The sequence below is a fragment of the Myotis lucifugus genome, unplaced genomic scaffold (genome assembly GCF_000147115.1).
Source record: "Myotis lucifugus unplaced genomic scaffold, Myoluc2.0 scaffold_10, whole genome shotgun sequence".
Lineage (NCBI taxonomy): Eukaryota > Metazoa > Chordata > Mammalia > Chiroptera > Vespertilionidae > Myotis > Myotis lucifugus.
Genome location: NW_005871058.1, coordinates 2,475,639 through 2,501,446, shown reverse-complemented (window position 1 = coordinate 2,501,446; position 25,808 = coordinate 2,475,639). Strand labels below are relative to the sequence as shown.

Genomic DNA, 25,808 nt, shown 5'->3' with positions numbered 1-25,808 from the left:
TCAGCCCTTGAGCTCCTAGGCTCATAAAATAGTCTCTCTATTCATGAAGCAGCTTCTTCCTCCAAAAATGTGAGAAAATACATTTCTGTTGCTTAAGCTCCCCAATCCATGGTACTTTGTTATGGCAGCTATAGCGAATACACATAATAGTTCACTCATAATAATAGTCTCACTAGGTATAGGCATCTATATCCGGCGAAAATCCTTTGCCTTCTGAATTTTTAAAGTCTTGCTCCTTTGATTCTAAAATTCAATATTGCTGCAGAGAACTTCAAAAACATTCAAATTCCTAGTTCTCTCTGCAGAACCTGTTTCCCCTCTAGGGAAGCTTGTCCCCAGTGTTCTGAAATATATGTAGCTGGATGTGGTTCTGTGTTCATCTGTTGTACTTGGTACTCTGTGGCTCCTTTCAACTTGAACACTTTTGTCTATCAGTTTAGGGACGTTTTCTTGAATAATTCTTGAATTTTGTGGGTGATTTGTTCTTTTTCTCTTTCTGGCATTCCTAGTTTTCAGATATTGGGCTTCCTGACCTGGTTCTCTCATGTCCTTATCTTTTCTCTCCATTATGTTATCTATAACCTAAAGATTTCCTCAACTTATTTTGAATTCTTCTGTTGAGTGTTAATTTCTGCTCTCACTTTCTTTTAGTTTCTAAGAGCTATTATATTTCTATAATGGTTTGCCTTTTCAAAAACATATGTTGAGCTTTTTTACACAATTCCATTATCTTAATTCTTTGAGCATAATGATTTTTTAATTGAGATATAATTGATACAAAACATATTAGTTTCAGGTGTACACCACAATGATTGTATTTGTGTATATTGAGAAATGATCACCACAGTAAGTCTAGTTAATATTTGTCACCTCCCATAGTTACATATTTTTTCTTATGATGAGAACTTTTAAGATTTACTCTCTTAGCAGCTTTTGGATATACAGTATAGTATTATCAACTAACGAAATCATGCTATACATTACATCCTCATCACTTATTTATTTTATAACTGGAATTTTTAACCCCTTCTCCCATTTTGCCCACCTCCTATGCCTTACTTCTGGCAACCACCAATCTGCCTTTTTATTTTATTGATGGTTTTGTTTTTTTGCTGTGCATAAGCTTTTTAGTTTGATGTTGTTCAGCTTGTTTATTTTTTGCTTTTGTTGCCATTGCTTTTGGTGTAAAATTCAAAAAATCATTACCAAAACTAATATCAAGCATCTTACCACCTATCTTTTCTTCAGGTCTTATGTTAAGTATTTAATCCATTTTGAATTAATGTTTGTATATGGTATAAAATCCACCTTTATACTTTTTCATAAAATCCAGTTTTCTCAACATCATTTATTGAAGAGACTGTCCTTTCCCCAGTGTATATGCTTGGCTTCCTTGTCATAAATTAATTGACCATATATGTGTAGGTTTATTTCTGGGCTCTCTATTCTATCCCATTGTTTTGTGTGTCTGTTTTTATGCCAATACCATATTGTTTTGATTACTATACCTTTATAATATAGTTTGAAATCAGGGACCATGATGCCGCTAGCTTTGTTCTTTCTCAAGATTGCTTTGGCTATTTAGGGTTTTTGTAGTTCCATACAAAGTTAAGATTGTTTGTTGTATTTCTGTGAGAAATGGTAATGGAATTTTGATGAAGATTACATTGCACCTGTAGATTGTTTGGGCTAGCATGGTCATTTTAACAATATTCTTTCAATCTATGAGCATACAATATCTTTCCATTTACTTGTGTCTTCTTCAGTTTGTTTCATCACTGTCTTATAGTTTTCATTGTAGGATTAAATTTATTCTTAAATATTCTTTTTGATATACTTATAAATGGGATATCTTTCTTAATTTTCTTTCTGATAGTTCATTATTAGTATATGGAAATGCAACAGATTTTTGTATATTGATTTTGTGTTCTGCAACTTCAGTGAATTTGTTTATTAGCTCTAACAATCATTTGGGGAATTTTTAGGATTTTTTATATATAATATCATATCATGTACAACTAGTGACACTTTTATTTCTTCCTTTTTAATTTGGATGCCTTTTATTTATTTTTTTTCTTGCCTAATTGCTCTGGCTAAAACATCCAATACTATCCTATAAATAAAGCGTTAATATGCAAAATAACCCTCACACCCTCACAAAATGGCTGCCTACAACCAGGCTGACGGGGGTTAGTGAGGTACGACCAAACGGCTGAACAAGCAGGCTGTGTGGAGCGACCAGGCCAGTAGGGGGGGCAGTTGGGGGTGACTAGGCCAGCAGGGGGGGAAGTTAGGGGTGATCAGGCCTGCACGCAGAGGCAGTGAGGGGCAATCAGGCAGCGGGGGGCAAGGGGGGGAGCAGTTAGGAGCCACCAGGCAGGCAGGTGAGCGATTAGGAGCCGCGGTCCAGGATTGTGAGAGGGATTTCCCAGATTGGAGAGGGTGCAGGCTGGGCTGAGGGGACCCCCACACACACACATGCACGAATTTTCTGCTCCGGGCCTCTAGTGTTGAATAAAAGTGGTGAGAGTGGGCATCCTTGACTTGTTCCTGATTGATAGAGGAAAAGCTTTCAGCTTTCCAGCATTGAATATTATGTTAGCTGGGGGCTTGTCATATGTGGCTTTATGCATCATGACTATTTAATGGAGTTTAATGGATTTCTTCAGATACCTAGTACTCTTTGGTTGGCTGTCCATACTTAAGGATAGGAAATGCAAAACTTGAGTATAAGTTCAGAGTAATAGGTGGGACCTCCGACTGTGGACTTCATTGTAGGAAAATGGCTGGGTGGTTCCTTTCATCTTAGGCTGCTCAGATTCCCCAGAGAAGAATTTGCCAGTCTTCTGCCTGGAAAGTCAAGGCCTGGCTGCCAGTATTCTGGAGCCTAAGGGAATGAATAAACTGGGAGTCTCAGCCTCCAGGATGCAATTGATCCTTCGGTTTTCACTATGGTACCTCTACCCTTAACCATGCCTGATGTCTCACAATTCAGAGGCTGAATTACTCTATAAACACACAACTAAAACCAAACTCTAGTTGTCTGGTAGAGTACAGGTGAGGATATGGGCATCTAGCATCTTCTTAAACAGCTTTTAACTAGTACCCATTCTATTATCCCATTTATCTTATTTCTAGAGGTCACTGGTTCTAAAATTTTATGAGATTTTACAGCATAAATATGATTGTTCTTGGTTTCCCCCAGAGCTGATTTAGGGTTTAGCTTTTTTTCTGGTCTCCTAAGTCTGTTACCACTTATCTGTCTGCATTTCATATTACAACATTTGGTTGCTATTGTTCTTTACTATCTTTGTTCCTTTAATATTTATACCTTTATTTAAACACCACAAACACACACACACACACACACACACACACACTTTACTATTATTTTTATGGGGTTTGAGAGAGGAAAAGTGAATAGAAGTATTTAATTTTCCATCTTTATCTGGAATTCTCAAGAGGAAGTATTTCTTAGTTTATATTTAACATTCAAATAGCAAAGACGATATTATGAAGTGCAATTAGAAATGACCATTGGAATAAGAAAAATGTCTGACATTGCTTTATATTGCAGGAGCTTATCACCTTAATCCTAAAATGAGGCTTGAAAGTCTTTACTGAACAGTCAGAACACTGAATATTATATATTTAGCCTGATAATCATCTCATTCTTTTACTCATAACAAGTATACTTGAGATAAGAAGCTAGTGATTGCACTGCGGTTGCCGAAAGCCCCAAAAATCTCTCAAAATAGGTCTTGTCACATAAAAGAATTAATTGGTTGCTTTGTTCCTACTTAGATTGTCATTAATTTGAGAACATAATTTAAGTGACAGTTAACTGTATCACCTTTGCTTCTCCTTGTTAAAAAAGAAATCTCTATTTAAAATCTAATTAAGAAAGTTTCCTGAAATATTTAATTTCAGGCTTCTTCACATTAGCAGTCTTGCGCAGCACTTCAAGCAGGCAGGAGTGGAAGCTACAGAGCTGGGCCTAGGCTCAGAACTCTCACAAAAATCACTTCCGCCACATTCTGTATTAATCCAGTCACAAATCCCACTCCGATTTGAGAGGTGGAGAGGTAGAGTCTAACTGTTGATGGAGGAAGAAGAAATTGACAAAGGGGTGTGTGTACAGGGCCCAGAAGAATTGTGGCCCTTTTTTGCAATGTAGCAACATCTTCCCTCTGACCATACTTTAATCACATTTCTCCCATTTAGAAAATGTAGTCTTTCCCATTCCAGGATCCCCAAAGGTCTCATCCCGATATGGCATCAGGATCAATGTCCAGGATCTCATGTTCCAACATCAGGTTCGCTTGGGGATGAGGATCCTTGGAAGCAGCTCTTCAAGTATGGTCCTTCTTGAACCAGAGGCCTGTTCATGAAGAAGACCAGTTAACTGCCCCTACGTTTCCAGCTGCCAGGATAATTACAATAGATGCTTCCATTCCCGATGGAGAGCAGGAAGCAGAGCAGTCAGTGCACATGCTTCAAGCTCCCTTACTCCCAGCCAAGAAACATGCCTTGATCAGTTACCTGGTTCTGTTTCTACTTGACCTATGCCTTCGGAGTTTAAATTTATACAGGTCAGGAATGTGGCTATAATTCTAAATTAACTGTCCAGCACCATCTGTAGGTAGTTAGATGCTTCTTGAGAAATATATTACTTGAAGTTTTAAACCAGGGGTGAGGAACCTTTTTTTTCTGCCAAGGGCCGTTTGGGCATTTATAACCTCAGTTGTGGGGCATATAAAATTACCAGCTTAAACATTAGCCTGCTATATTTGGTCAGACATTTAATTAACTCACCCCTGATGCCGGGCACGCCAGGCCAAATGATTTCCCTTATACGGCCTGTGGGCCAGATGCCCCCACCCCTGTTTTAAACATGGAGATTTCTCATACCTTTGAGGATATTCATTTGTTTTAGCAGTCTCAGTAATTCCATAAAATCAGTATTAAACCAGTTTTAAAAGCTTCTTCATTGCCTTTATTTTCCCCAAGTAGTGTTACATAGAGAGCATAATTATAAAATAAACTGATTTTTACAATATTCAAGTTAGGGCAGGCAATGAACATGTGGATACATCTTTTCCCCATTCCCACCCTAATAAAAATTTTTAGAGAGTAAAATATAAGGAGGAAATAAAACAAGATAATGGAATACAGAGAGAGCAACTTGTGAGGCAGGAGAGTGACTGTCTTAGCTGGCTAGTAAGGAGGTGACTTTTAAAAAATATATATGTTTTTATTGATTTCAGAGAGGAAGGGAGAGGGACAGAGAGGGAGAAACATTGATCGGCTGCCTCCTGAATGCCCCCTACTGGGGATCAAGCCCGCAACCCAAGCATATGCCCTGACTGGGAATTGAACCTGTGACCTTTTGGTCCACAGGAGGATGCTCAACCAACTGAGCCGCACCAGCCAGGGCCAGACAGATGTTTTTTTATCCCTCCTCACCACCTGCTGGTTGTGCGATTTGGTGCATATTACTGACCCCTCCAAAGGGGCAGGAGAAGAAAATGTATATTTAGATCCTCAATCATGTCATTGATTCTCCTCTACCAATTCAGCAGTGTTTCCCCTCCTCACCTCTCAGGGAGGGGAGGGGAGAACAGACCTAGAACAGAAATTGCATTTTTCCCTTTAAATTTTCTTTTTTTTTAATGTTTCCATTTTTATAGGTAGTACATGTGATAAAAATGTTCTAAGTATGTACAGAGACCTTTTCTTCCTACCTTCTCGGCCACTGAGTTCTCCCCAGAGGCAGTCAGTATTTCCAGATGTGTCTGTGTCCTCCCCTAGCCATTCTATGCATGCACCAGCAAATATATGTCAGCATGTTGATAGCTATATTTGCACATGTTTTCCTCTGACACACATAGCCGTGTGACTGTTTTGAACCTTGTTTTTTCTCTTGCAGTATCTCAGAGGTTTTTTTATGTCTACAGTGAGCACCCTTAATCTTTTTACAGCTGCCTAGTATTACATTGAAATTTGTACCATCATTTATTTATCCTATTCGCCTCCTCCCCCTCCCCCCAATGAATTATTGAGGTCATTTCCAGATTTTGCTGTTATAACCCACGCCATAATGAACATTCTTGTACATCTGTCACCTTGCATGTGGGTGAGTGTTTTTGTAGAATAAATGTCCACAAGAGGAACTGCTGTAATGATATATGCATAATTTTGATAGACCTTGTCAAGTAGCCCTCACAGAATTTGTACCAATTTGTTGCCCCCGCAGCAATGTGTGCAAACAGCTGGGTTTCTAAGCCTGGGTGGAGCCCGGATACCTCAGAGACTGAGCACCAAGGCTTATGTTTGACAGAATAGCTTGGCTTCTGTTGTGTGTGTGTGTGTGTGTGTGTGTGTGTGTGTGTGTGATTTCCTTTGAAGCAAGTTGTCTTGGCTAAGTGGCTAAGAAAAGGCTTGAGAACCATGATGTAGGCAATCATCGCTGTTCTTCTCCTAGCCTCCACTTTGAAAGAGTGACAGACAAAATGAGATGGCTCCACACCCTACAGGAAGATCCTTACACAGGCGGTTTGTGGAGAGAATGAATGGCTCAGATGGTAGCTGGGAAGATGGAGTGAGTGGAAAGATTTCCGGGAAGCAGGAGTAGAGGCCAAGGTAGAAGGAGATGAGATTCTCATAACCTCCGTATTCTCCAAAAGGTCAGCTCAGTTGAGCCATCTTTAAGGACGAGCCATGTGCCAAGCCCTGTATTAGTGCTGGGATAAAGAGATGAGCATGGCTGGTCCCTGCCTCAAGAAGCTCACACTGAGAAGTCAGGTGTGCAGGTGGACAAAGTCTATATAATGTCACAGCAGTGAGAGCAATGATGACAGCTCAGAGAGCTTATTGAATGCCAGACACTGGGCTCAGCAGTGCCCATCATCTTGCCTGATTCTACAGAAACCCTATGAGAGATTACAACAAGCCTGTCAAACTCAAAGGCTAACATGGACCAAATAAACAAGGTTTAAGTTTATATGGGCTGCAAAAAAAACCAAAAGCTTCAATTTTTCATAGAAACGTAGGTTTATTTTGAAAAGTATAGTATAAAAAAAAGAACAAGAGCAATGGTAAAATGAATGTTTTCTTCCTGACACTTGGCATCTCTTCTCTACTACTGTCTTTCTTACTTCGGGGGGAAATCTTGTTCGCAGTGATTACTTTCAAAATTGACTCAAGGTGAATGTCAGTAATTCTGGATCTGACAGGAGACTTATTTCCTTTCATAATTGTAAATAAATGCTCACACCATTATATTGGCTGGACCGTAAAAATATTCATGGTGGACCGCATGTGGCCCATGGGCCGTGAGGTTGACATGCTTGGATTACAGGGTTATCCCCATTTTCACAGATGAGGAAACCGAAACCCAGAGAAGTTGAGGGGTGGTCCTAATACCACCTAGGAAGTGACAAAGCCAGGGTTTCTACTGAGGCTGTCTCCCTTCAAAGTCTAAGGGAAAGCAGGAGTGATATTGGAGCTAAAAACCCATCTCCCTCCTCCATGAAAGGTTGTCTTCTTCCTTCATTTTATAGCCCTCATCACTTTTTAGGGGTGAGGGTGGAGGAGTCAGGCACACCCGTGGAGGGGGATGTGCCCTGAGGTCAGGCTCAAAGGATGATGAGAAGCAAGGAAAGCATTCCAAGCAGAGCAACTCTTGGGCTGATCCCAAGGAGAGCCAATCTCCAGGGAGGCAGGTGAGACTGCCCGAGTTCAAATCCTGCCTCTGCCTCTTATTAGTTGACTGACTTGGGGCACATCACTTAACCTCTCTCATTCTTCACCTGTAAGGTGAGGCTATAAAGTACTTAACTCCTGGCTTATCGTAAGGATTGAATGAGTTAACGTCCAAAATGCTTGGAACAGTGGCTGGCCCAGGTTCTATAAGTTTGTTCCCACTATAGAATCTCCAGGCTCCAGGTACAACGTATGTGTAAAGAAGAGGAAAATGCGCTTTTGAAGCTTGTCTGTAGTGCTTATGTTAGAGAACTATTACCTGAGCTCACAACATGTCATGTGCTAAAAAGGAGAAGGAAGCAGGAATCCATGCAATGGAGGAGGGACGTGGGCTTTTAGCCCAGAATCTTGTCAGGCATGGCCGTGCGTATCAGCTTTCCATCATCCCCTGAAATTGTGAGTCCCAGTGGGCTTTTTTATTTGTCATCTATTTCTTTATGACATTTTTATTTGGTGTTAAAATGTAATGGTCTGTCTCAAATAAGGTGGATAAACAGAGGAGGATAAAATAAAGCTAACCGCATTCAAGGTAACTCTTGGTTTTCCCCTCTTCTTCTTTAATGCCTCAAAATGTTTTCGCAAAACCCTAAAGACAATATCAGATAAATAAATGCTGTGACTTTCACCCACGTAGCATTTATCTCTCATCCATCAAGTCACATTACCTTTTTCTGAGAACAGCATTCTGTAACAGAATCCAAGCGCAGTAAAAGTGAGAGGAAATATGTCTTCATATTTTGTTTTTATACATTTTGTCTTCATAGTCTCTGGCCTTTCTCTCCTTTATATGTTTTCCCAAACTGACATTCCCAAACCAGACCCCATGCCTGACCACCCAGGCCAGTTTTATCTTGTCCTCCCATCATTTGAACAGCTCTTGAGAATCCATCTTCTTGAAGAAAAGCATTTAATAGCCTTTTTTTCCCAACATAAATCCCCATGACCCTCATTTACTGCTATTCAAAAATCTCCACCCATACTGTGTACCAGGCACTCACTAGATTCTGGAGCCAAAGAAATTATGATGATTCGGCCTTTTGTCCTGAATGAGCTCATGGTCTTGTAGGGGAGAAAGGCACACAAAAGAGGAGGATTCTGTCCATCTTTGTCCTACAATCATGTTCATTTCTGCTATGGTTTGTCTTCCCCACTGGCTTGTAAGCATCTGCTTTATTTAGCATTGTATAATCAGTTCCTTACAGACTGCCCTCAGAAAACATTTGCTGAGTAAATGAATGAAAACAAATAAATGACAGTATAGCATGATCAATAAATTCATGTGTTTCAAGATAAGAAAAAGCTCAGCGGAGAGAGTAATGAATTCTTTTGGGGGGCAGGAGTGCAGATGGAGGAGTGGGGAGACTTGCTGGGGAGGTGACTTCTGAGCTGGATTTTGAGGGCGATCGCCACCAACATTGATATGTCTTGTGTGACATCCAACTCATACAAAATACCAATAAAAATTTGTTGAGTCCTTTACAATGTATGAAACAATTATACTTATAGTAGCTCTAGTTTTCTATCTACCCATTCCTGAGAGGAAAATACTTCTCTAAAGAATCAGTTCATGTGTCTAGACATATCCTCTCTATGAGTGATTGAAGACAAGGCTATTTCATGCTGGATTACATAGTTCTGGAAGCTCATTTATCACTTGAGCATTCCTATGCTACCTCTCAGTAGCATAGGAACACCTACTGAAAAAAAAAACCAAGGTCGTGGGGTGTGTATAACCCTGTGGGAAAGTTTGGGGGCTGGGTGGTCCTGCAGAGGTGATTTCTAGATACCTCACTCCTGATTCAGAGCTCACTACTGAACTCCTGTATCCACCACCCACGCCAGTTTCAGATAACAAAATTCCTGAAAAATCAGTATGGGGGGAAAAAAAGGGGGGTTAAGAATAATATACATTTTTAGTTTAATTTAATGACCATACTGAAAAGAAAAAAAACAAGACATGAAGCCTAGACTTGCTATTAGGTTATTATTAGGTTTCTTAATTTTGTTTAGCTCTAGCTCCTTCCTGGCATCATGATGTTAATGCTTAGGAGACTGAGAACCGAAACTACTGAGATTTGTGAGCCTCCTGCCCCTGTTGTGACCTCTGGGCTCTCTGATGCTGTTCTAGACATATCTTCTCTATGAGTGATTGAAGATACCATGTCTGAGCAACACCAAATGGTATCAAAGATTAGATCCCTCACCTCCAATGAATCCTCACCTTGTGTTTTCAATGTGTGTGTGCAGCTTCATCATACACAACAAAGACACTTTCTTCAACAACGCCACGAGAAGTAGAATCGTACACCATATTTTACAAAGAATAAAGTATGAAGAAGGAAAAAACAAAATTGGTAAGTTCGTGTATTAGTATAAAAAAGCTGTCTTTGATTTTGGGGGGGATTGCACATTTTTTCCTTTGGCTTTATGAAGTTAATATCCATTCCAGAAATGCTCATCATTTGTGAAACCTCTGACTTTGCCCTTGATGGGTAACTCACAAGTGTAACATCTTAATAGCATCCTTAGATCTCTTTGTTCAATAGCTTGTTATCTCATTTACCTAAGATCATGAAGAAATTCTCTCAATTGAACAAATATTTATGGAATGCCCATTATGTGCCGGGCACTGGACCAAATGTTGGGGAGATGAGCACAGTTCTCTCCTGAAGCTTATGTTTAAGAAGTTAAAAGCAGACAATGACTAAGTAACATGAAAAAATTGACATGGATGATGATTCAGAAATAGAATAGGAAGGGGTGGGGGTGAGTTCAAGCTGAGATGGAGTGGTCAGGGAAAGCTTCACCAAGAAGCTGAACTTTGAACTAAGACGTGACAGGTGTGGGCAGATGGAGCGGGGGAGGGGAGGCATTGCAGGCAGAGGAAAATGCACGTGCAGAGATGAGCTTTCCCACATCAGTAAATTCTCCAGATAATCACCTCCCCCATTAAACAGCTCCCACAACTTATACTTTGTACATTATTACAAGAACTTTTCCATATTATATTACCAAATTTCCTGCCTCATTAAACAGATTATTACATTATCAGGAAGATTTGGGTGGCTTTGTCCTTATCTCTGTCCCAACAGATTTTTATCAGTGGTTTGAATAATAATGAGCTATCTCAGTCAGGGTCTAATCAGGAGGCAAAAATCCCACATAATTTGAGGTGGGAAAGTTTAATATAAAAAAATCAGCTGTGACAGGATTGGGGGAATGGAGGATTGACCTGTAAAGAGTAAGAAGAACTGTAAAGAGGAATAACAGGTGTTAGGAGCAGCCACCACCCTAAAAGACTCCCCCCAACAGAGCTGAGATCCATACCCTGTAGGATGGGGTGCAGCTGTGGTTCACTGGGCAGCAGAGCAGTTGGCTGGGGGCTCCAGGCCAACAGAACTCTGGGAATCTGCCCCTCCTGTACAGGAAGAAGCTGCCTGGAGGGTTCTGGGGAAGCCATTCGTTGGGAGTGTTGCATCAGCAGCACTACTCTGTGAGGCTGTTCAGGGGACTCCTGCCCTTGGGGAGGTGCCCTGTACTGCTGGCCACTGTGCACTGCAGCAGCTGGGTGCCATGGAAACCATGTGTTGAAGAAGCCTGCTGAGAGGAGCACACTGGTACCAGGGAGACAAACTCCTCCCTCCTCTAGTGTCCCTCCAGGGCCTTCTGCTAACAACGTTCCACATCGTGCCATCGGGCAAAGGAGAAATATTTACAAGGTCCAGCTCCATTATTGCAAAGCCGGCAATTAAATACGTTTAGAGCAGTGGTTCTCAACCTTCTGGCCCTTTAAATACAGTTCCTCATGTTGTGACCCAACCATAAAATTATTTTCGTTGGTACTTCATAACTGTAATGTTGCTACTGTTATGAATCGTAATGTAAATATCTGATATGCAGGATGGTCTTAGGCGACCCCTGTGAAAGGGTCGTTCGACCGCCAAAGGGGTCGCGACCCACAGGTTGAGAACCGCTGGTTTAGAGTGAAAGGGGGCGATAAATTGATAACTGGCACTTAGTCTAACCAGCCTGCCCATCAAGCGTTCAGGGGGAGTGGAGACTGGAAGGAGGCCTTTAGTATGTTAGTCATTGGAGTCAAGAGCCTAACTGAGCGCAGGGATCTGGGCATCTCAGCCAAATCCAACATGATGACATTTGAGAGTTTGTAAATGTAAAGTCTTACACTCACAGTCAGCAAAGCAGGTACCCTGGTGCTGTGGGAGAAATGTTGCTCAACATCGGGGAAGCAACAGACTGGAGAGGCTGAGCTAAATGCAGCTCAGTGTGACTCACTAGTACATTGAAGCTGCCAAAAATTACTTTGATCCCAAGCTGCATACATCAAAATGTAATAGGGAGAGATAGACAGTTACTTAGTCCAGATCTGAGTGTCACTGGAGTAGTATTTTCAGTGAGTCAGTGTGGGTAGGAATGGTGACACTGAACCTGACTTAGGTGTGTCTGAACCTCAGTAGTGTAGTGGGTTAGCACGTCCTCATATTCTCTGCAGCGTCATCCATCCTTGAGACGCATCCTCTGCATAAAGTGCTCCGAGACCATTCTAGCTTGAAGGAACTGTCCCTCCTCTGAATTCACATGGCAGTTGTTTTTGTGTGTTTACTTGATAATGAATCACTTACAACTCTTATTACCTTGAATTATTTCTTTTCAGTGACATGAAAATTTGACCACCTAACGAGAACCACTGTTAACATTTTGGTGTGCTAAATAATGTCAATATTGCATTAATTGCTTCTTTATATTTACCCCCTATTTGTCCATGTGATTTTTAAAACTAACTTAGGATGTACTATACTTAATTTTTATCATATTTTTTTTCCAGTGAATATTGTTTCTTGAACATACTAGAAAACAAGTGAAATGGTTTTGGCAGTAGCTATTCTGAATTACTTTATAAAGTGCAAATAATTTTTAAAATAATGCCTCTACTAATATTGGTATTATAATCTGAGGCACACCTCATCACTCACTGTGACACACTAGTGTGCTGAGAATCTTCATCTGAAAACTGCTCGTCTAGATAATAGGCTCCTTAATTGTAAAAGAGTTGCCTTGTTTATCTTTGTATCCTTGCCTAGCTCAGGACCTGGCATCTTGTAGAAGTGCTGTTGAACTGAATTGAAAAATCTTTTAACATGATTAATGTCTAACCATAGCATCTTTATACACTCAAAAACTGTGTATAAGGAGGCCATACAGCAATTACTGTGCTTAATTTTTCATCTCAAAACATGAGCTGTTCTTACAACTAGTCAAGATGAAGACAAACGAAAGGTAGAGAAAGTGTTGGGGTTTTTTTAATGTTCTGAAGGAACACAGGAAGTTTAATATTACCACTAGTAAGAAATTTTCTTGATAGTTTTCTCATTTCATGAAAAGTGGAGAGTTCTATTCAAGAACACCCAGAGCTTTGAAAATAAGTAATGATGAACTGGAAATTAGAAATAACCAATTACAGAGTGAATTGTTAACTCTGGATCAGGCATTATGCTAAAAAACATGAAGTAAAACTGCAAATGCTCTGTTAACCTGATGTTTCATTGTTACCTCTGGATTCATAAATAAAAGAAACAAATCAATAACTTAATAAAACATATTTTAAAAAATAATAATTGTACTTGGTGAAAGAAGTACTGTATGATTCCATTTATATAAAACTCTAGAAAATGCAAACTGATTGATAGTGAGAGAAAGCAGACGAATGTTTGCCTTGGAGACGGCACAGGGAGGTGGGATATTGCAAAGTGGCATGATAAAGCTTTGCGGGTGATGGGCATGTTCATTCTCTCGATTGTGCTGATGGTTTCCTGGGTGTGTACAAGTCAGAACTTCTCCAACTGCATGTTTTAAACATAGGCCATTTATTATGTGTCAGTTACTTCAATAAAGCTGTTTTAAAAGTGATATCCAGCCTGGCCAGCATGGCTCAGTGGTTGAACGTCAATCTATGAACCAGGAGGTCACGGTTCGATTCCCAGTAAGAGCACATGCCCGGGTTGCAGCTTGATTCCCAGTGTGGGGGCGTGCAGGAGGCAACCGATCAGTGATTCTCATCATTGATGTTTCTCTTTCTCCCTCTCCCTTCCTCTCTGAGATCAACAAAAAATATATTTAAAAATATATATATCCATATATTTGACACCTCTCCCCCATTTTCTGGATGAGAACATGGAGGCCTGAGGACAAGAGGATTTTTCCAAAGTCACAACACTAGTCCAATGCAGGAGAGTTAGATTTGTCCATATTTGAAGCTTCTGGGTAAAAATAGAAGAGCTCCTGAGGGAGCATCATGTTTCAATATGATAAACCTGTCCCCTTCTCTTAGAGCATTTGTCTCTATGCCAGGCACTGTACTAGCTTCATTGTTTTCTGTTTGAAAATTCCCAGCTCTTGATTCCAGTTTCCTAGCAACTCTGTCTCTAAACTGTTGGTGTTTCCAAGGGGGTTCCCATCCCTTTTGAAAACCTAGATGGCTTTCGTCAGAAAGTGCCACCCTTACATTAGTCTTGAACATTGTGAGAGTTGGAACTCTGTACTAATTGGGATTGGACTTTGTGTTGTTTAGGTCTGAATCGCTTGCTTACCAATGGCTCCTATGAAGCTGCGTTCCCTCTGCACGAGGTATGTCCTGCCCCTTCTCCTTCTGTCAGTTTCTTGTTTTGCAATCAGCTTCTGGGAACAGTCATTAATTGAGTTTGTTGATGTGACATTTATTCAGCGTGAATTTAATTTGTTCAGTAGATAATTAGGCCTCCTTGCCTTGTGACCCAGCGTAGTTTGGTTTATTTCTATGTGTCTTTTAATGTAATTGTAAGAATACTTGAAACAGCAGCCACTCAGCGTGAATTCAGAGGAATAGCTGAGGGACTCCAAGTCATAAAATTAAAGAGGCATTGAAAATTTCACCAGACCCAGGAGGGAAATGTTCCTGAAATACATAGTCTTTGCAACAAAGAAATGTATAGTTATTCTTTAGAGTGGGAGGAAGCCATCTTGCAAAGTCTCTGGTAACCAAAGGATGAGAAATGGAAATTAATGGTATTGTACTTATCATTGCTCTTTTAAGATATATGCACTCTGATTTTTTAAAATGCACAATTCTTTTTTACTTTTTTATTTTCTCATTTACTATACACTCTTTGTCATATATTAGGACCTTTGTAAATGTAACCGTGGTTACCCTTAACTCAATATCTCCATTAGCTTTTGAGTTATTTCACCCAGAATTCTCTTTACACGTGTAGTTTCCATTATTGATGAGAGATTATTGTCTTGCTCATAGTTTTGTGCCCCTACGCCATACTGGTCACTGTATGACATAGAAAATACAAAGATAAATATCATGGTGCATGTTCTCTAAAACATCACAAACACCAGGGGGAGACTACTGTTAAACAATGATTTGGGGAACAATGTTAACAGTTTGCCAAGAAACAGTTTAGAGGCCAGTTCCAACTGTCCCCAAATGACAAGTCTTTTCATTTGGCTAACAGTGTTTCTTCCCTCGATTTCAGCACCAGGAGGATGTAAAAAGTGACTTAGAATTTTTAAAACCTGGTTCATTAACAAAACTAGCAGCTCTGGTCTGAGACCCTGGTTGCAGTCTGCCATGAAACACTTTTGGAATGATCCTTTAGTGTCACAGAAGCAAACACGTTGACACTGGAGCCACACACAGGTGCCTCTGGGCTCCCAAGACACATTTCCCACCAAAACATCTCGTGGCTTCCTGGAGTTATTAGTTGCCAAGAAATAGTTTCAGTAAGTCCTGTGCCTTCCCACTGCCCAGCCCTTGCCCCTAGTAAGGCCAGTGTCTGAGCAATGGTAGGTGGGCAGATGTATCTGTGCAGGTGAGTGGGTGGCGGGCATGAGAGCGTCTAAGGAGAAGCAGCTATGAAACCTCACCGAGTAACTCAGGGCCATCTTTGTGGTTTTCCTATCTTGGTAAAACCCTAAAAGAACATCCAAATTATTAACAGCAGCTGCAATAATATAATTCCTCCTTTGACATTTTACTCTGAGTTGACCTTGATTACATTACCTAACCTCATAACAACCTTCAGGGGCAGGAAGGGCAGATATTGGTGCCCTTGTTTCCTGTCAAAAATCGAAAGAAATTTGGAGGTCTAGAGAATGATTAGCTCACCTCTAGTCACACCGGGAGTTGGTCGTTGAGCTGAGACTAGAACCCGTTTCTTGTCTCTCAGCGCTATTTACTTTCTACTAAAAAAGGACTTCTCAGGTTCAAAGGACTTCCCAATAATTACGTCCCCTCCAGGGAGTTCCTTTTCTGTTTATGAATCTAGTGTTGCCATTACCTGAACTCGGAAAACCCCACCTCTCTGGCCCTTGGTCTCCTCATTTGTTCAATGTGAAGGTCAAATTCATTTTGAATTTTTCTGGTTTTTGAGGTGACGTCCAGCATTTACATTCCTGCGTTCTCTCAGAGATAAGGCCAGGTGACAGGTTACAGCAGTGGCTGTTTACAAGCACTCTTGACAAAGGTGGGAAAGAGAACTACTAGGTCTTGGGCACGGCCTCCTTATCAGAAAGCAAGACACCTTATTCATTCAAGTCACAGAAGAAACCTAATGAGACAGATATTATTATTCGTTCCATTATGAACTAGGAATCCAAGGCTCAGACAGTTTAAGGTTTCCTCGCTAAGAAAGCAGAACTGAATCTGAACCCAGCTCAAACCTGCGTGATTCTAGCAAACACGTGCTTCTTACTACACAGGATCATCAGCAAGATAATGTCCAGAATAACTCATCACACTTCTTTCCCTTCAATAGTATGGATCCTTTTTTTTTTCTCGCATCATCTCTGTTGCTACTTCTGCTGTAAGAGACTAGTATTCCTGTTAACGTTCCTTGTGGCTCCTGTGGGCATCAGCTCACGGGCAGTGGTGTTTTCATCCCAGGGAGGTTACAGAAGTAAAAACTCCATTCGAACCCACGGAGCGGAAAACCACCGACACCTGCTCTATGAGTGCTGGGCCTCCTGGGGCGTGTGGTACAAATACCAGCCTTTGGATCTTGTAAGGTGAGTTTGTAACCAGCTGTACATACAAAACTTGCACAAAATGACTAGGGCAGACTGTCTGCTGGGGTGAGAAAAAAACAAAACAGTTTTGCCGTAACCGGTTTGGCTCAGTGGATAGAGCGTCGGCCTGCGGACTGAAAGGTCCCGGGTTCTATTCCGGTCAAGGGCATGTACCTTGGTTGCGGGCACATCTCCAGTAGGGAGTGTGAAGGAGGCGGCTGATCGATGTTTCTCTCTCATCAATGTTTCTAACTCTCTATCTCTCTCCCTTCCTCTCTGTAAAAAATCAATAAAATATATTTTAAAAAAATAAACAAACAAACAAAAAACAGTCTGGAGCGCACAGCTCTCGCTCTAATCTGGCTTCTTCCTAGGAAGGCGACTTTCAGAGGCCATGGGTCATTCTTGGTAAACCAGACCTCCCTCTGATGAGGATGGTGTTTCTTCCAAAAAGGCCTCAGGAAAGAGCCTGTGAGATCAGCCAGGTCTCCCACATGACTCCATAGGGAGCAGGTCACCCATGTGACTCATTGACAAATTATCAGTAACAATTGTAGAGAAGTGACACTATTTATAGATACTGAGTGACAAATGGAATATTAGTTACTATGAGGTAAGGAATACGTGGTGGTGCCATTACTAATAAAATGCAGGTTTATTTTAATTTTCATTCGAAACTAATAACCTCTAACGATGGTTTTAATACTGCAGGTCAAAAGAGTATATCAGGTTTTTAACAATTAATGATAATTGTGCAGTGAGAATGTACTTTTTTACTATTTGCCCAACTTTCTGCCATGGGAGTGTTCAGCTCTGACATCTCATTATTTATTTAGAAACTGGTTATTAAGCCTGGGTAGCTACAATCCCCACCTCGTGGATTTCTTATTAAAGAGAAGGTCATGTCTCAGTTCCTCGACTAGCTGGATTTGTTTTACTTTTACGGGGGCCCTCAAAAAATGAGCCCAGAGGAAAATGAAATAATAAGACAATTCACTTTCTGTTTCACCGCCCCCCCCCCCCGTAGTCATTCTCCCTGCCAAGTGTTTATTCCTGCTGACTCAAGGACATTGATGAATTGTGTGCCACTCTTTGTGTTGGTAAAATAAATGATCCAGATGATTTGTGTGAGTGGAAAATATTTTCTGAGATGAGATCATTTTCCATTGACCAGTTTCAATACGTGATAAAACAGTGGAGGAAAAACATAAAAGCAAATTCTCTTCCCAGCCATAGTTTCGTATTACAGGATTTTATTGATTAAAAATTACAGAAAGTTGCTGTAGGCAAAACATATCTTGTCCATGACAGTGTTTTGATTAAGACTTTGCAGTTTGTCAGTGAGTATTAATTAACTGCCCACTGTGTTTCTAGTACCATGCTAAGTACTACTGGCAAAGACACACAGAAGCCAGTCTCTGGCTGAGAAATTCTCAGTTTCCTTCAGGGAAACAGGGCCGGCATACTTGAGACAACTATAGAACAGTACAAGACTATGCACAGTTAGGTAAAATGTCTGATGGAAGTGGTAAGTTTTACAATAACTCAGAAAAATGGAAAGGATGTGCCTCTCTGGAAGGCTCTGAAGAGCTGAGCCCTGGCCGAGCAGTGGGACTGGTGTTGGCCAATGCGAAGGGAGATGAAAAGTACAAGTAAGACTTGAGTAGAGTGAGGTTGTGGAGCATCTAGCAGTGGTTCTCAACCTTCCTAATGCCGCGACCCTTTAATACAGTTCCTCATGTTGTGGTGATCCCCAACCATAAAATTATTTTCGTTGCTACTTCATAACTGCAATTTTGCTACTGTTATGAATCGTAATGTAAATATCTGATATGCTATATGTGTTTTTACGATGGTCGCGACCCACAGGTTGAGAACCACTCTAAAATAGTTCTTGTCTCATAGATTTTGCTTCCTCCATATCTCTTGAATCTGACCACACCCAGCCTCTCCTCCGCCATGCTTCTTCCTTTCCCTGTAACCTGGACTATGGCTGTTGTCCCCTACTTGGTCTCCCTTTTCCCACACTGACCCCTTCCAATCCATTCTTTTCCCTGCAGACAGAGTGGTCTTTTTGGAATGTGAATCTAATCATGTCCTTGATTGTTAAAACTCTCTAATGCATTTCCATTTCTCTTAGGACAAAGATCAATGCAGTTAGCATGGTCTACGAGACCCACTGAGGCCCAGCCCCCACTTACCCCTGCCCACCTCTTGTTCTCAGTGTCCCAGTCACACCACCCTTATTTTAGTACATACTGTTTCCTATCTGATCACTCACCTCACCTAGCTTATTTTCACTCATCAGCACAATAGTCACCCTCTCAAAGTAGTCACCCTCTCAAAGAAGTATTCCTTGACTAGGGTGGTCATATGGCCTTGTTATATATGCTGATAGAATTGTATTCCTCTCCCTTTTAGCTGTTTTCCCAGTTTTGTAGTTATAAACTTATTTCTGTAATTGGTCTACGTGTGTCTTCTTTATTGCCTTGAAAGCATCATAGGAGCAAGGACCAAGTGTATTTTTCTCACCAAAATTTTCTCAGCTCCTAGCACAGTATTTGGTCCATAGTAGGTATTTTTATTTGTTGAATGAATAAATAAATATATGTGCATATAAAAGCATGTTGGAAAAGCCTTCTGGGAGTGGAAAGTTTCTATTGGGACACTGAGGAAGGTGGGATAAATAAATAATCCCATGCTCTTAGGAGCCATTGGACATTCTAAAAGGAAAGCAGCAGTCAGTATTTAAAAACAGATGGTCAACAACACTTGTTTAGAATGAAAATAAAAAACTAATTAGAATATTCTTATGTTGGGCTAAGAAATAATTGCCTTCAAAGTCATGAAATATAGCAGTTGAAAGGCACAGAAAGCACAATTTGGTTTGTATTCTAATACAAGTTGATCATATTATTGATATCTATACTAATAAAAGGGTAATATGCTAATTAGAACAGATGTTTTCCAGACATCCTTCCGGACGCAGAGGCAGTTAGGGGCAATCAGGCCGGCAAGGGAGAGGAGTTAGGGCCAATCAGGCAGGCAGGCAGGCCAATCAGGCAGGCAGGCAGGCAGAGAGGTTAGGGGTGATCAGGCAGGCAGGCAAAGTGGTTAGGGGCGATCAGGCAGGCAGGCAGGTGAGCAGTTAGGAGCCAGCAGTCCCGGATTGTGAGAGGGATGTCTTACTGCCTGGGATCGGGCCTAAACCGGCAGTTGGACATCCCCCGAGGGGTCCTGGATTGGAGAGGGTGCAGGCCAGGCTGAGGGACCCCACCCCACATGCACAAATTTTGTGCACCAGGCCTCTAATTTAAGAAATAAAAACCAAGAAATATCCTGGACATTTTCAAACTTCATAGATCACAGGGCACTAAAGCAGGCTGGTTAGCCTCAAAAATATTTATATAAGTAGATATCGAAGCCTGTGAAAGTCACACTTAGAAGGGAAGGTTGCTCTAAGTGTCTACTCATATTGAATCAGTAATGAGAGTTTTCTTTTCTGTCCAGTATCTTATGATTCTAGCATTGTCAATGCCTGATAAAGCTACAAAATATTGAAAGGGATGTTTAAAGTTTTTCACAATAAGTTGATTTACTATTTTTTAAAGAAATATATAATGATAATACATACATTGCACATAAGCGCACACCCAGAAATGGCAAAAAATGAGGTGTTGGCAACGACTCTTCAAATTCTGGCTTTGTATTAATAAGTGTAATAGCTTCCTGAATGTTTTCTCAGAGCAAGTTGTGTATGTTCTTTTATAAAAGGGTGCATTCTCTTTCTGATATTTAGTAGGAGGGGGAGAAATTTAAGCCCAGAGCCTAGATGGGATCAAATGTTCCATTCCCTTGGCTTACCTGGTCTACATGTTTATCTGCAAGGCAACCACAGAGTGCAAGACTGAGCAAAGTGTTCTAATGCCTAACCCTAAGCTATAACCTGTAAGGCTGTTGTGTCTTAAACAGGCGGTACTTTGGAGAGAAGATTGGGCTGTATTTTGCCTGGTTGGGCTGGTACACCGGCATGCTCTTCCCAGCTGCCTTCATTGGACTGTTCGTCTTTTTGTACGGAGTCATTACCCTGGATCACTGCCAAGTCAGGTACGGGAGCGTGGGGGAGCCTGCCTTTGCTTCTATTTAAAGATGCTGTTTGTGCTTTGGGCCCACACCATGGGCCCTCTTAGGTTTTTCTTCTGACTTCCTTCTCAATCTCTTCTGGAAAAATGCAAAAGGCTCCATTTATGAAGTCTCACCATCCATTGCCCTTGCTGCTGTGGTCTTCAGCTAGCAAGGAAGCAAAGTTTGCATTTCTGGACATATATGCCATGATTTGTCCACAGAACAAGTCACTTTCATTCACTGGCTGAAATGGACTTTTTCTGGCTTTTTCACTTTTTCTCTTTCTGTTAACCCTGTAAAATGGTGGTTTAACAGTAATTTTGTATGGATTCTGTGTTTTTACAAGGACCTTTTAAACCTAAACTAGAAAGACATCTCACCCACATGCTGGGGCCTTCCAAATGATTCAGTGTTGATGATTATCTTGGCTCTCTCACCAAAATAAAGTTTAAAGTATTCATGGAGATCTTATTGAAAGGCTGGGAAATACTCTTAAATAATACATGTGCCTTTTAGAAGTGATTGCAAGAATAAAAGTGATTGGCCCTGACCTGTGTGGCTCAGTTGGTTGGAGCATCGTCCTGTATACTAAGGGGTGACAAGTTTGATCCCTGGTCAGGGTGCATGAGGGAGGCAACCAATCAATGTTTCTCTCTCACATCAATGTTGTTATCTTCCTCTATCCCTTCCTCTCCAACACTCCCCCCGCCCCCCCCAAAAAAATTAAAAAATTTAAGTGATTGAGTGGCCATCCTGCCTACAAACATATTTTACTTTCTGGTAAAATTGTTACCTAGATGGAGCTTTCTACCAGAACTAATCCCTAATATTTTTACTTATTTCTGCATTATTAGTAGTAACTTATGCATATAGAAATCTCGACAGGTGCTTTTAGGTATCTCATTGTTCCCATAATTCAGTGTGAAATGGCTTCAAACCTGTGCAATGTTAGGGATGACTTCTGCATAATTTGGAGTATGACAACCAATGTTTTGCTTTATGTATTTTTCTGAGTTTAACTTACTAATATGTAAAGCCAAGAAATAGCCTCATAAATAGATAGGTGTATCAAATTATCAAATTGTGCAGGAACTTGTTTATGTTAATAACAGATAAGGCTAAGAAGCTTTGAAGATTAAAAATATAATCTGCTAGATCAGTGGTTCCCAAACTTATTTGGCCTACCGCCCCCTTTCCAGAAAAAATATTACTCAGCCCCTGGAAATTAATTTTTTTTAAATTTTAATAGCAGTTACTCATCGCCCCCAAATGCACCTGTGGCCATCACCGCCCCCCTGGATCGCTGCAGCGCCCACCGGGGGGCAGTAGCGCCCACTTTGGGAATCACTGTGCTAGATCTTATTTACTGGTTGAATGTTCTCATGAAATTGGAGGGAGGAAATGCTCTGATGTCATCAAAAAGCAGTGCTTTCTGTTCTCTTTTCCAGTAAAGAAGTCTGCCAAGCTACAGATATCATCATGTGTCCTGTGTGCGATAAATACTGTCCATTCATGAGGCTGTCAGACAGCTGTGTTTATGCCAAGGTAATTTCAACTATGCAGCATTTCAGGTGGATAGAAATTTACATACACTTTCCTGAGGAACAGGGGCTAACTCTATTCTCTCTGTCATTTCTGGTCTTTGGTTCTCAAGCTTATGTTGTAGCATAGACCTACCTCCATCATTCAGTGTTCTAATTCAAATATCTTTGCACCATGTATAATGTATAATGTATTGGTTCTATTCATCATCACAAGAAACTGCAGCATGCAGAGTGCAAAAGAGCACAGTTGTTAGATTCAGAGAGACTCAAATCTCGACTCTTCTCTTTACCACTTGTCAGTCAAAGAACAAAGTTATTTGACCTCTCTGAGCCTCAGTTTTCTCCTTTGTAAAATTCAGAACATGATACTTGTTTCACACAATTATTATAAGAAATGAGATAAGATGTATACTGAGCATAATGCTTGGCAAATGATAATATATCAGTATATGAGAGAAGCCATCATTTTCCTCTTCTTCATCATCATTATTGTCAAAAAGACTTAGGTCTGAGGCTAGTTCAGCTATTTTTACCTCCTTGACCCTGCAGAGGTACAGCCTTTTTGAGGCTGAGCTTCTCATATCGGAAATGCACACCTGCCCTCTCTACCCCACGTCATGTCATGTCATGAGGACCAAGGAAGATAGCACATGTGAAAGCGTTTTGAAACAAAGAAAACATATAGCACCATTACGTCTATACGTTTCTTTGTTTCTTTCTTTTATAGGTTATTGCATCTCCCTTTCTCATGTTATACCTTATTACTTTATTAAAAGTTTAGATATAGTAATCAAATTCCTGTAGTGTTTTACTGAGGGGCGGTGTCACTAGTGTGTAGCAATAGTTCAAGTATGGGCTGACGATGACTTTTCCAAGACCCCCTGCCTATCACCTTGCCCAGATTCCAGACATGAAAGGGTTGGCAGATTTTATTGAACCTCTGCGATCACTGCAGCTTGGATCTATCTGATTATGCTGTTGGCATTGCAGAGTTTTGTTCCTTATAAATGAGAGAACATTTGATAGGCAGCCAGGAGCCCGCCCATCCATGATGTCGTTAGCGCTGCAGGTGGCCAGTCAGTGTGGAGCCTGAACCACAGCAGCCAGCTGTGATTTTAAAAAGATTTGGACTCTTGGTATGTGCATCAAATAGCCACAAAAAAACCCCACAAAATACTCCCTACTTTTGGAGAGCATACAAATAAACCTGAGTTGATGAGGACAAATTTAACAGAGTGAGCTAGGGAAATGTAGATTTCAATGAGGATCAAAAGAGGCTTGTCAGTAATTTAATTTCTGTTTATTGATTCTCAGTTAAGCCTGAATGGTTTGAGTACAAAAATTCTGCTTTGGGGGAATCTCAGAAACTCAGTCTGCTGTTGTTGTTTTGGGGTATTTGTTTATTTGGGGGTTTTTACGTGGAAAAGCATGCCTTGCATGAAGTTCTCTCTTTAGTAGGAGATCCAAGATAATTCCTTTAAAAGAATCGTCATGTTTACAGTGCTCAGATTTTATAGGGGTTTCTTTGGGTAGTTATCCTACTGAATATAACATCTAGAACAGTGATGGCGAACCTATGACACTCGTGTCAGAGGTGACACGCGAACTCATTTTTTTGGTTGATTTTTCTTTGTTAAATGGCATTTAACTATATAAAATAAATATCAAAAATATAAGTCTTTGTTTTACTGTGGTTGCAAATATCAAAAAATTTCTATATGTGACACGGCACCAGAGTTAAGTTAGGGTTTTTCAAAATGCTGACACGCCGAGCTCAAAAGGTTCGCCATCACTGATCTAGAACAATAATTTTATAATAATAGCTAGGCTATAGCTATAAAAATAGCTAGGCAACCTACATTTATTTTTTCTAATTCTCATAGCAATTTCAAGGTTGATATTATTATTCCCATTAAACTCAGGAAGCAGAGAGGCAAAAATTACTCATCCACGATCATACAGCAGTAAGTGACTGTGCCTTAGTTTATCCGACTACAAGGCACGCCATTCTTCCATACTGAGTCACTAGATTTTTGGATTACGGATTTTAAGTTTACTCTTGCCTCAAAACTTAGTAAAATGAAGGCCTAAAAAGCCTCCGAATGACAGAATTGAAGTTGTCCAGACTTTCATTTAGAAAAACTTATCAGAAATGCTAGACTGATTTCCTGGGACTGAGGACATTGGAATCAAATCGGAGCCCATATCCATTTTAATCAATGGCTACTCTGTTGATCGGGAATGCTTTCTTCTCAACCCTTATATTTGTAAGGTTCAGCCACCAGTTTTAACTGATTTACGCATAAAGGGACACATTGACTCATGGCCCTGGAAAAAAGAACACTGTAATAGTTGCCATTATCTGAGCACAAGGGCTCAGCGACTAGAACTGGTCCTCCAGGCCCCCAAGTGTTGCTCTCTTGCCACTTGTCTACGTGATCATTCTGCAGACAGGTTCTCATCACAGAATGGGGATGGTGGCTGCTGACCACCATAGCTCCAGGCTTACATTTTCCTCCCTTTATCTCTTTAAGTGTATTTTTATACTTATTTTAAATTCTTTGTCTGCTGTTACAGAATATCTGTTTCCGAAGGTAGATGTTGCCTAGTTTCTCAGGATCTTTGTTTGGTTTTGTGTTTTGCTAGTTCCCAGAATCTACTATCTTGCTTCTCTAGGGTTGACTGTGGCAGAGGGAGCCATCAGCTTATGCTACCTTACCATCTTAGTAGGAACCAGATGTCCCTGTTAACTCGCCAACCCTCCTGACTCACATATTCACTGCAGCAGAAAATGTCTCTCTCCAAATGTGTGCACACCAGTCCCAGGGAAGGACTCAGGGTGGTTCTGTTTGAGCTGTGTGCCCCCTAGTGACCTGCATGAGAGAGTTCTGTTACCTGGAGAAGGAGGGAAAGATGACCTGAGCAACCCAAAGTAACGACAATCCCAATCCCATTCCAGAATCTACACTGATGGTGCCAGCTACAATGTCTACCAACTCCCAGGGGATGCCCTAGTGCTGAGCACACACCACCCACAAGCCACTGGGACTCTTGGGCTTGATTTGATGCCAGGCGCCCAATATGCAGCTTACCACTACCCCTGGCATATGAAATAAATTGGCTTTAGACTTTTATCTCACTTTAGATGTTTGAATGTTGCCTTCTCTCCTAATATTCAAAAGAGAGGGAGGGAGGGAGGGAGGGAGGGAGGGAGAGAGAGAGAGAGAGAGAGAGAGAGAGAGAGAGAGAGAGAGAGAGAGAGAGAAAGAAGAATAAACTTTTGGAAGTATTTGAATATTTCATACTCTG

The 25,808-nt window shown here is 40.8% G+C and overlaps 1 protein-coding gene across 1 annotated transcript in view; it reads left to right on the top strand.

Annotated features, from left to right (window-relative positions):
* Positions 1–25,808, top strand: part of ANO4 (anoctamin 4) — a 293,207-nt gene that overhangs the window by 221,789 nt on the left and 45,610 nt on the right. The window contains exons 11-15 of the mRNA XM_023749873.1: positions 10,012–10,118; positions 14,351–14,406; positions 16,709–16,830; positions 20,803–20,937; positions 22,404–22,500. Coding sequence (XP_023605641.1) covers positions 10,012–10,118; positions 14,351–14,406; positions 16,709–16,830; positions 20,803–20,937; positions 22,404–22,500 — 517 coding nt within the window. The remainder of the gene's footprint in view (positions 1–10,011; positions 10,119–14,350; positions 14,407–16,708; positions 16,831–20,802; positions 20,938–22,403; positions 22,501–25,808) is intronic.